We start from the raw sequence: 10,678 nt of genomic DNA, 5'->3' as shown, positions 1-10,678 counted from the left end.
GGAGACACAGTGCTTATATTAAAAATGAAGTATATGATAAATTTCTAACAGAAGAGATCTATTTTATTAAATTTGCTTATATTTGAACTCACTTATTTAAAATAAAAATCATAAAAAAGGTATATTGCTACATACTTCTAATAATGGATTATATGGTTATGGAAAATAGTAACACTAAGTCGTATATTGCTAACATTTGATCAAGACAAAATATCTAGAATTCTTCTTATTGTTACTATTAGAAATATTCAGAATACATGATCACTTTTCAATGAATATATCATTGTACATCTAACTAGTTAAATAAAAAAAATACAACTGTAAATAGTAATTAAATTACAAAAAAAATCATTTCATTTCGTATTCCACTAAAATCAAATACAAAAAAATTATATACAATGATTACAGTAATGAAGGTCCCTTGAGTCCAAAAACAAAGGAGATTTCCACCGAAACCTACAAAAATAAAAAATGATATCATGTCAAAAAGAATCTTAACAAAATATTATTATTAGTAGATAAATTTACAAGAGTCTCATCATTAATACAATACCATTACTCCACTGAAAGAAGACCCATATGGAATGAGGGTTTTTGCCAGCATTATGCTATTAAGAACAATTAACATTAAACATAAACTCCTACAAACTTTTTTGAGAATTGAGACTCTTAAGTCTTTTAGCCCTGCAACCAAGGTAGAAAAGAAACATGTGATTCAATAGCTGTGGCTTAGTCTACAAATAAAAACATCCAAATAGGACATTAAAAATTCAGCTTCATGTTCATTGACAAAATATAAGCAATTCAATTTCAAATATGATGTAAAGTATCTGAAATCACAACAACAATTCACTCAAGTTTAAGAAAACAACTCACCTTGAAGATATATATTTATCAATCTCGTCCTTCTCTGGAAGACCGTAAACAAACCAGCTTTCTTCAGGTAAAGTAGCAGTTTCATCTTGTATCTTCATATCTGCATTGATGCTTTCTTTTAGAAAACTTGCTAATTCCCTAGTCAAAATGGTATCATCAATCAGACAAATTGAGCTCATAAATTTTGAGAATTACCTTGCAGCAGAAGAACCGATTCGTCATTGTAACTTTGTAACTTCCAAAATGTCATCCCATTGTTGTCCACAAACTCTGGATTGATTCTCGTAGCATCACATCCACTTTTGTCTTTAACATAAGAAAAACAATTGTCAACCCTTACAATAGCATAAACATTAAAACTAGTAACATATAAAACAACTATATGTATCCAAACTTTCCATTTTGACCTAGTTCAGAGCGTTAATTTATTTAAGAAACAAAATTACCTACACAGACTCTGTTTTCTGTTTTTACGGCATTAACAACATTTATTTCTTTATTAAACCAAGACCTACCTAGATGTTTAACCTTAACATCTATTAAGAAACAATTAATCATGACATACATTTTTCACCTGTGCTCTTTAACCTTAACATCTCAATGTGTGCTTCGTCAACCTCATGCTCCTCCCCTGGAATGGAGGACACTTTGGCATTCTCATTCTGCAACTTTTGTGCAAGACACTTTATCTGTACATATCATACACACAGAATTATTATGAACTGTAACAGCAAGGATAATCCATATACAAAGAGCATCATAAGACCTTGTTTTATATTACCTTTTCTTTAGCTGCAGCAATCTTAAGTTTTGTTTCTTTCGCTACTTTTGCATGCCTTGAATTTTCGTCCTGAATATAACTCCTTAGTTTTCTGGACATATTAAGCAAGTTTCCCACCACTTTAATTGATATTAAGACAACAAAAGTAAGAAAAAAAAAAGAAAAGAAAGATGAAGTGGTGAAAGTAATAAAACAAAAGAAGAATACACAAAAAGGAATATTTTTTAACAGTACTTACTGAGTGTTCAAAGCTTCGTCACAAAGAAGAGTCATCAGTTTAAACTTTTTACACAAATCCAATTTATAGTATCCACTGATGCCTTCTTGAAACCAATCCACAGGGAAATCATTTAGATGATATGATTGCATAATCAAATCCTCTAAATGTTTCAACCATGAATTAGTTTCATTCTTGGTTGAGAAGGATGGAGACCTACACCAAAATAATCCATATGGAAACTTTAATTCAAGCATCTCAAAAAAATTTAATCACTGAGAAAACTCCAAATAAGAGTTGTAAGGGATAACTCACTCTTTTTTCGAATTGCTTACAATCAATTCCAACAATCTAATGTGAAATTGAATCAGTGAGGAATTATGTTCATCCATACTTTCTTCACTGATCAATTCTTTAAAAATGGCTTTAGCTTCTCCTTCCTCGAGATCAAGAGCCTGATTAAAATTACACACAGGAATAACAGTGAAGAAACACTTGATTAATATATTATGAATGGTTGCAACATCATAACTATAAAGCAAGAACTAAGCTTGAACAATAATACCATTTTTTCTAGGGTATATAATTTAATGTAACAGAAGGGAATATCATTCATGGTCAAAACGTTCAATTAAATGACCAACTGCAAAATCATCTAAAATTTGACTTTCAAGTTGCGTGATATTGACAGAAATAATTAGTTCCAATTTGGTAACATCCCCTTATAGCATTAAAGGAATTTGCCGATCGTGATTATTCAATCAGTGAACTATTAAATGCAATTAATTAGAAAAACCATCAGGAAAATTTGTTAACACGAAACCATACCTTTCCAAACACTCTGCAAAACTCTAAAATCTGCAATGCATTCCCAACCTCTTTGGGTGGTAACTCGATGCCAAATATTTCTTTTAACTCCATGCCCGGTGGCAAAAGAATTTCCTCTGCAATTGCTTTGCTCTCTAAGTTCATTCCAAAATTCTCACCACCATCATCTTTGGTGCAAACTGCAGTGACATTTGCATCTGAAAAATTTTCATTTCCAAGTTCCCCTGAGAGAAATACTTCAGGCTCCTGCAAGAAATAACAAAAAAGAACACGAACCATCTCATGAAAAGTTTATCATAAATTGAAATATAAACACATTCACTCATATCATCATTAACTTATCATGAATTCGCACAGTTAAACAAGGGATCCTTTTCAACCAAATCTGTCAACCACAAGAGAATTAGCAAAGGGGACAGGTAGAAAAATAGCATACCTTTATCAGATTACCCTCATTTAATGGATTTGATGTTTCTAAATTCTTCTTCATTGCAAGCATTTCTGCAACTGACTTAAAGCCAGATTCCTTGGCACTACGATACAGGGGACCAGTAGGCTGTTCACCTCGTCGCTTTCTACAAACATAACTCCTTTATCAGAATGAACTCATGGATACACTACCAACTCAAAAAGCAAATAGAAAACATCAAAAAGAAACCCACTGGCAAAGACTACAGTTGCAAATGCCTCGACACTTCGGACATGTCCAATTAGCCAACTGTTCAACCTCTTCAGCATTCTCTCCATACCTAATTTACCACAGGAAAATCGTCATTGGAGAAAACATATACATATATACAAGTATTGTATTGTTATACTTCCGATTCTTTCATTTTGTGCCAAGGATATCTCAGCTGACAATCAGAGCCTAATTCCTTCTAAATGTATAGAATGTTTGGACCCCAAATTTGGAACATTTCACATTTACAAAAACAATATTAGTCATAGTTTTTAGGAAAATTTAAGTTGTTCCTTGCATTGGACGTGTGTCCCAAATTCCATTGCTTTGCAACTATAGTTGAAACACACAAAAACCACTTAAATGTGTTGTCTTTTTTCTGTACAAGGCCACAGGTATCCAGCATAATAAACAATCTTACTCAAGGTACGCAGAACCACTATAGACAACAACTGTTTCATGGTCCTACCCTGTTCTCACAAGATATAGTATCTCATGAGGGATACCAGCGACCTGGTACAAGACAAGATATTTTTGATATTTCTTTGTATACTCATGCAAAACAATGGATCTTTGGATGGTGTTGCAAATTAAAAAAGGCTTTCCCATAAACATGGCCAAAAACAAGACCTTGAGCTCCTCTATGCCCTTCCACTGTTCTCATATCTTCATATATATCTTTGCTATGCTGCATATGATAGGAAGGAATATAGCAGTAACCTACTTGAGATTTCTTCCTCACCAGTGGTGCCAAGCATATCACACTTCTATGAAAAATACAAACATCTAAAAAAAAAAAAAAAAACCCAAGGTTTCTAATGCTGAACTGACCTAGTCAAGAGGCACTTGTGGCAGTACTTAATCGGACAATTCTTCGCTTTCTTTAAGTTCTTGCAGGTTGCAGCAAAATTCTCCTTCTTTTGCCGGCACTTCACAGTTGAAAACCAACAAAACAAATGTGTTATCATCCAAATGTACCACAAAATCAAGAAACAAACTGAACAACAAAGAGTAATAAAAAAAATCACCACACTCCAACATGCAACATGAAAAATTAGACATCACATAAGTAAAAAAGAGAAGAATTAATAAAATACTTGATGACAAGATTTTCCACTTCCCCCAATTTGAAGGGGAGGACTGGCCACAACATCCTCGGAGTTCTTAGTCTGAGCAGAAGATAATCTCACGTCCATTTTGAGTAGGAGAAAGGAATTCTCTCTTTGAATGCTGAGTTGAAGGGAGTAGCAAAGGAAGGACGGCTGGTTTGGAATTTTGAGAGTGTCCTTCCGTCTCTCTCTATATATAGTTAAAAAAAACTTTATTAATTGCGGCAATGAATATATTGATTTTTTTTATCAACCTATAAATGTATTAAAGCTAAATCTGAACAATTTTCTGAAGATGTTATTCTAATTTACTAAAAGTAGTCTACTAAATGCCAAGTGGATTACAATGGAAATTAGCCATAGCTTTAGATTCCAAAACCAACACAGACTGTGATCCCAAAAAAGCCTGAGACAATACAAAAGTATTTAGTAGAATCTCAAATGCTGAGACAACACAAAAAGAAGCTTGAAAAAGAGGTATAAATGCTAAGGATAAGAATAGAAGTTATAAGCTTAAGATGAGGTAAAGTCCATGATATACCTCCAAATGAACATAAATGGACTTTTAAATTAAATAAATAGTAACAAATGAATAAAAAAAGACCAGGGAACATAACGTGATTAAAAGAGCTAACAATACAGAGAGAGGTGATAGTGTGTGCACAAGGGAAGAGATGAACCAGCAAAATAAGTTATGCATCCTATTCTACTAATTTACTAATTTTTTGTTTAAATTAAAATTAGAAAAATTACTAATGAGTAATAGTACAATTGATTGGTTAACTAATGCAAATTTGACAATCATACTTCGACAAGGATCAATTGTAGAACAGGAGAACTTCTATTCGTATTCCTCAACAGTGAAGCAAGACAGACAAAATGATGTCTCAAAACTGAAGAACATATCACAGGCTACTTTAGAAGAATGTTTAAATTCCATTATCAACAAGTTCATGCAGTGGCAATCTAATGGTCTAGCTAATCCTGCCAGTGTGGATGAAGATTGTTAAGAGTCTGTAGTATGAAAAAAGATTCACATGCAATCCCCTAATAGTTTAAGTTTATTTTATGGTTGATTAATGAAAAATATATCATTATGTATTAAGAAGGATTCAGTTTTGACCATGTTCAGAACCAAATCACCCCAAATTTAAGTAGGAAATTGGTTCAAGTACTGTGTTGTGTTTCATTTCAAACACAAGCAGAGAACAGAGAAAAATAAATGTTACTTGTATGTTTTATGTACTTCCTAAAAGTATGAAAATGGAGTAATAATATACAAAAAATAAAAGCACCTAATTGACTATTCACAAATTCAAATAACATACATGGTCATATAAGAATATTTGTTTTCATGTCTCATCCAAATGCTGCTCATCTCCATAGCAATATCTGGTAAAATCACTCTTCACCTGTAAAAGCACAGGACAACACATGATAGATTTAATGTTCAAAGCCACCTAGGTTCGACACACAAGCAGTGGATAGAATGGAATGATTAGAGGGAAAACTCGAACTAATGTTAATAGAAAACAAAACAAATTGAAAAGTATGGATGAACTTGATATTGAATGCATAAAATGACCATTTATAGGGATGAACTATTTGCTTGGTATGTACACCTATATGTCGTTGAAAATTTTGGCATGATCCATGGACACTACACAAAAATGAACTCTGTACTACAAGTTTTGTTTAACCAATATATTAGTCCACAATAAAAAAGATAATGTGGCAGAAATAATTAACAAATATGTTTAATCTTGTTAAAATCCTGCAACTAAGGTTAATCGATATTTCATATCGGTTTGACTCGTGCGTAACAGACAATTCAACCACTGAGCCGTTTAGACTATACATCCAAATGTGACCATTTTAGATAACACATTATGAGTAATTTAAATTGAAACCAACAATGACGGTAAGAATTAATCTACAATGAGATTACCTGTTTAAGAATTGGAGTTGCACATGTTTCCCACAAGCTTTGAGCATTTGAATATGTGAAGCATGCTGGCATGAGTTTTGCATACTGCAAAAAAGATGGCACAATGACAGGAAATAAACAATACGAAGAGTACTTGACCCACACGATCATTCAATCAAAACATCAATGCACCAAGAGAAACATGAAACAACTGTTAGGACTCAAATAGTCTAGTCTGTTTAAACATACTAGATGACATTTACACTACATTTTGATAATAACATTCATGATTAAGTTTTGAAGTAACTACAGAGTTAAACCACATATCCTCTTGTTTGAACAAATGCTTTGGAACTTGCTAAATCAACTAAAAAGCTTAATGAATTTATATTATCTAACCTTCTATAATACAAAAACAGCATGTCACTAATGTATATAATTTGTTTTTATCAATAAGTATTATCCAGCATCCAACACTCTGTTTATGGGAAGGATTTACTTTCTGGTAAGATTTTATTAAAAGAAGATGAATATTTTTACGTGCTTTAATTTAAAATTGTAAATAGCAATAATATAACACATAAAAGGAAAAATATTACATGTTATCCCTAAGACACTTACATTAATTTCCTTTTCTGATGTGTCCAACACATATCAACAAACCAGAGATGCACATAAGCAGTCTAACAAGAAAGAATAAAAGCTATTTGGAGTAATCTTCTACAAGAATATGAAGGATTACAAGAAGATCTTCTTCAACTTTCTAACAATCAAAGATTTGTTTCAGTACCCATTGTCAAATGTCTTACCATGAACACATTCTATCTACTTCAATGTCCCAGAAGTACACTAGCTATTTCAAAAGAAAGTAATGCCAACAGTATTAGCTGATAAAGCTAAAGAAAGAAAATCTGGTAAAAAAAATTAAAGAAATTTCCATATCCAAACCACATTTACACAACACATTAGGTGTTCCATTGGCTTCTCCTAAATGTGTGAATTCATTTATAATAATGGTAGGATGACACACTTACATTCATTTGACACACATGACATGCATAAAATGGTCATAAAAGAGTGGATTTTTGTACTTTTAAGAAAGAAAAGAAAGAGTAAAAAGTAAAGAAGGAGAGTGTCAAATGAATGGAAAAAATTTGTGTCAAAGCATCATTACTCATTCTTTTAAACTACTGCTTCCTTTGAATCAGACTTTCAAAAACAATATTTAGCTGGTTTTGAAACCTAAAAAAGTTTTATTTAAGGACAACTAACCACGGTAGCAGACAATATGGGACTTTACAACACACATCCCCTCAGAGGAATGTCTATGCTAAACTGGGCAATCCTACTAGAGTAAGTAATATTCCATCTTAAAACAGATTCGTATTAACCAAAGAAGTTGCTCCACATAGATATAAGTTGCACTGAAAGACTTGATGTATGCAATGTGGGACTTTAAACACTTCTCTTATAACTTGTGCTGTTAGCTTTTACATCAGTCTTTTGATTTAACTTTGTCAACAAGTGAAGTTTGCAACTAGACTTTATTGGAGAAACTCAATTACTTTTAGCAGTTTTCTTCCATTTAAATATTTAAGAGCGAATTTTATTCAAACACCACCAAAGTGCTTATAGGTGTTTATGATGCAAGCATTTGCAACAAGTTATTTCTATTATTGAAAATAAATTAAAAATAAAGTGTTGCACTTTGGATGTAAGTTTAAGTGTAAGTTGTCTTCATAACTCATATGAGTACATAAACTGAAAATAGGTTATTAACCTACTTATAAATTGTTTCAAACATTTACACAAATGCAAACACTCTAATTTCCAAAAAATAATATTTTTACCAGAAATGGAAACACCCTTGTATAAGTTGTCTTTACAGTATCAAATTTAGCTCATTTAAATTGTAAACTATTTTCATAAATTACAAATAACACCTATTAGGTCAGATCAATAGACCTTTCATAATTACTATTATTATACCATTATTATTAAACTAAAACTTTTATGTCCATGCTCAAAATGTAAGAAAAAATACTACAATTTCTTACAAATTTTTTGAACTATTCTGAGTTGAGAAAGAAAACATGATCTTATGAACTTGACTGAGTTAATCTAAACCCTAAGAGTAAATCACTTCTTCCAAACTAATCTTAGGTATGGTTTGATCCAGTTCATATGTTGAGAAAAGAGGAACAGAAATATGGTTTCCAATAAGAGAAAACAAATACCATAGAAACCAAGCCGAACCGATTGCGCCACCATGTGGCACAAATATGAAACCCAGATGAACAAGCAGTGACCGAGTTCAGCGCTGAGTCGGGAGCGAGTTGAATGGTGAAGAATAAAGAACCCGCCGAAGGGGACAGTCGCTTCATCGGACATTGCAGAGTTGCTCTGTCAATAGCTTCAGCTTTCCTTGTTTCTTCTTTCATAGAATTGTCATCAGAACTTTATTATATATTTGATAACAGGTTTCCATAATTATACTGAAAGTATCATAATGAATACAAATGATATATGTTATTGTTTTACATAAATTTTTAAAATTGAAAATTATAAACCAATATTTTAATTGAAAACTGTTATATATATTTAAATAATTTATAGTTATCAATTTTATCCTTTTAATTACTATTTTTAATATTTAAATAATTTATAAATATTTAAAAAATATGTCTATATAATTGCTGACAGTACCTATGTTTTTGCTAATATTTTATAATACATTTAGAATTTATCTATTTCATATTTTTTAAAAGATTTATCTAAAAACATTAAAAAATTTAAACCCAAAATAACTCTCCGAGATAAATAAAATCTAATTTATAGTATTGGAAGAAAAATTAAAAATTAAGTTTCCCATACTTCCCCAAAACTAAAAAATATTAAAAATATTAAAAATATTAAAGGCAGAAACAAATATCACTATTTTGTATGTTAAAAATATTTTTGATTTAAAAATATATTTAAATAATTTCTTTACAATATATGTTTATATTTTTTTTTAGTATTCAACATTCTTTTTTATGTGTACTTTCTGAATGAAATACATTTTATTAGTTATTTTGTTCGTTTGAGTTTCATTATTAATGTGTATTAATCTTTTTTAATCATGTGATGATAAAATACATTAATTTTTGAATGTATTAATAGGTGACTAAATAAAATAGCATTTGTGGAATTGATCCTTATATATAAGTTGATATTGACTCCAGTGATGCAGGATTGAGTATTTTTCCTATAACTTGTGCAATTAATTTTTATAGAAGTGTTATCAACTAATAACTAAAATAATATATTTTTATTTATTTTGAGAAGCTTAATTCATTCTAAATACTTTTTTTTCTTATAAACATTTATAGCAAAATTTATTCGCTCAATATGGGAATTTAAATTGGATATTTGATTGTTGGATTTAAAACCATATAAAAATTCATTTTAAAATAAATTAATATTTCTGGAATTGATCAACAAATATATAAGTTGTAGCACAGAACTTTGTTACCTGGATTTGGATTAGGTGATATGGGACTTCACAACATTTTTCGTATAACTTCGCATTAACTTATTTTAGAAGTTTCTTCAATTAACAAACTAAAATATACTAAAAGGTTTAATTTATTTTAAATATTTTCTTGTCCTATAAATATTTATGGTGAAATTTATTCACTTAACACGAAAATATTTGTCTGTTATTAATAAAGATGTAAAACTTTTTTGTTTTTCTTTAATTTTGTTTTGTAGTATAAGACATCATCAACTTTCGGTTTTTTCGATAGTAGAAAGGTCAACTATAATTATTTTACTAAAAGTCCTTCACACGTTTTCAAGTCACCAGAAGATTTGTATTCTAAATACAAACTAAATTACTCAATTACAAGTCAACCTTTATTACTCGGTCATAAACTAATTTATCATATTTTAAAAGATGTTATTATTTAGTTTAGCATAATATGCTTCAAAAGTAAATGGATCATTGTGTCCATCAGAGTCCTGTAAGGACTCATAATATTCACAATCATATAGTATATGTAAATGATTTAGGCTCTTTTTTTATATAAGACCAATTCTTATATGATGCATCATCTTAACTTAGGTATCATTTGGAGACACATTATCATTGATTCATGGGGACAAGTACCAAGGAAATGACAGAAGGAAACTCACATGATACATAAAAGATTAAGAAAGTCTATAAATATCATCTTCATACGGTACATTCCACTTCGTAAATATAATATTTATTTACATC

General features: G+C 30.5%; 1 protein-coding gene across 4 annotated transcripts; it reads right to left on the bottom strand.

The window, feature by feature from the left end:
- Positions 1-208: 208 nt before the first annotated feature.
- LOC148193147 (uncharacterized) lies at positions 209-8,879 on the bottom strand. 4 transcript variants are annotated; one of them, XR_015782148.1, is made up of 16 exons: positions 8,655-8,877; positions 6,439-6,522; positions 5,819-5,902; positions 4,479-4,680; positions 4,213-4,310; positions 3,365-3,451; positions 3,139-3,277; positions 2,703-2,948; positions 2,190-2,329; positions 1,896-2,090; positions 1,658-1,748; positions 1,442-1,565; positions 1,072-1,182; positions 877-976; positions 554-684; positions 209-456 (listed from the first exon to the last, which is right to left on the bottom strand). XR_015782148.1 is itself a non-coding variant. In XM_088098692.1 (16 exons), the coding sequence occupies exons 5-16, from the start codon at positions 4,575-4,577 to the stop codon at positions 642-644; spliced, it is 1,473 nt and encodes a 490-aa protein (XP_087954818.1). In that variant the 5' UTR covers positions 4,578-4,680; positions 4,836-4,896; positions 5,819-5,902; positions 6,439-6,522; positions 8,655-8,877; the 3' UTR covers positions 209-641. The 4 variants fall into 4 exon arrangements, 3 of the variants coding, with proteins under 3 accessions (XP_087954818.1, XP_087954817.1, XP_087954816.1); XM_088098692.1 differs by adding an exon at positions 4,836-4,896 and having other exon boundaries at positions 209-684; XM_088098691.1 differs by having other exon boundaries at positions 209-684; positions 1,451-1,565; positions 8,655-8,879.
- Between the last annotated feature and the right edge of the window lie 1,799 nt (positions 8,880-10,678).

Source organism: Vigna umbellata, chromosome 9 (genome assembly GCF_029865625.1).
Source record: "Vigna umbellata cultivar VRB3 chromosome 9, Vumbellata_1.0, whole genome shotgun sequence".
Classification (NCBI taxonomy): Eukaryota; Viridiplantae; Streptophyta; class Magnoliopsida; order Fabales; family Fabaceae; genus Vigna; species Vigna umbellata.
This window is presented reverse-complemented; position numbering and strand designations above follow the sequence as displayed.

Coding starts and splice junctions, on each gene's coding strand:
- LOC148193147 (XM_088098690.1), bottom strand. CDS start 5,874: ATGGAGATGAGCAGCATTTGGATGAGACATGAAAACAAATATTCTTAT. Junction 1,749..1,895: donor GACGAAGCTTTGAACACTCA/GTAAGTACTGTT, acceptor TAATATGTCCAG/AAAACTAAGGAGTTATATTC. Junction 685..876: donor GATAAATATATATCTTCAAG/GTGAGTTGTTTT, acceptor CCTTGGTTGCAG/GGCTAAAAGACTTAAGAGTC.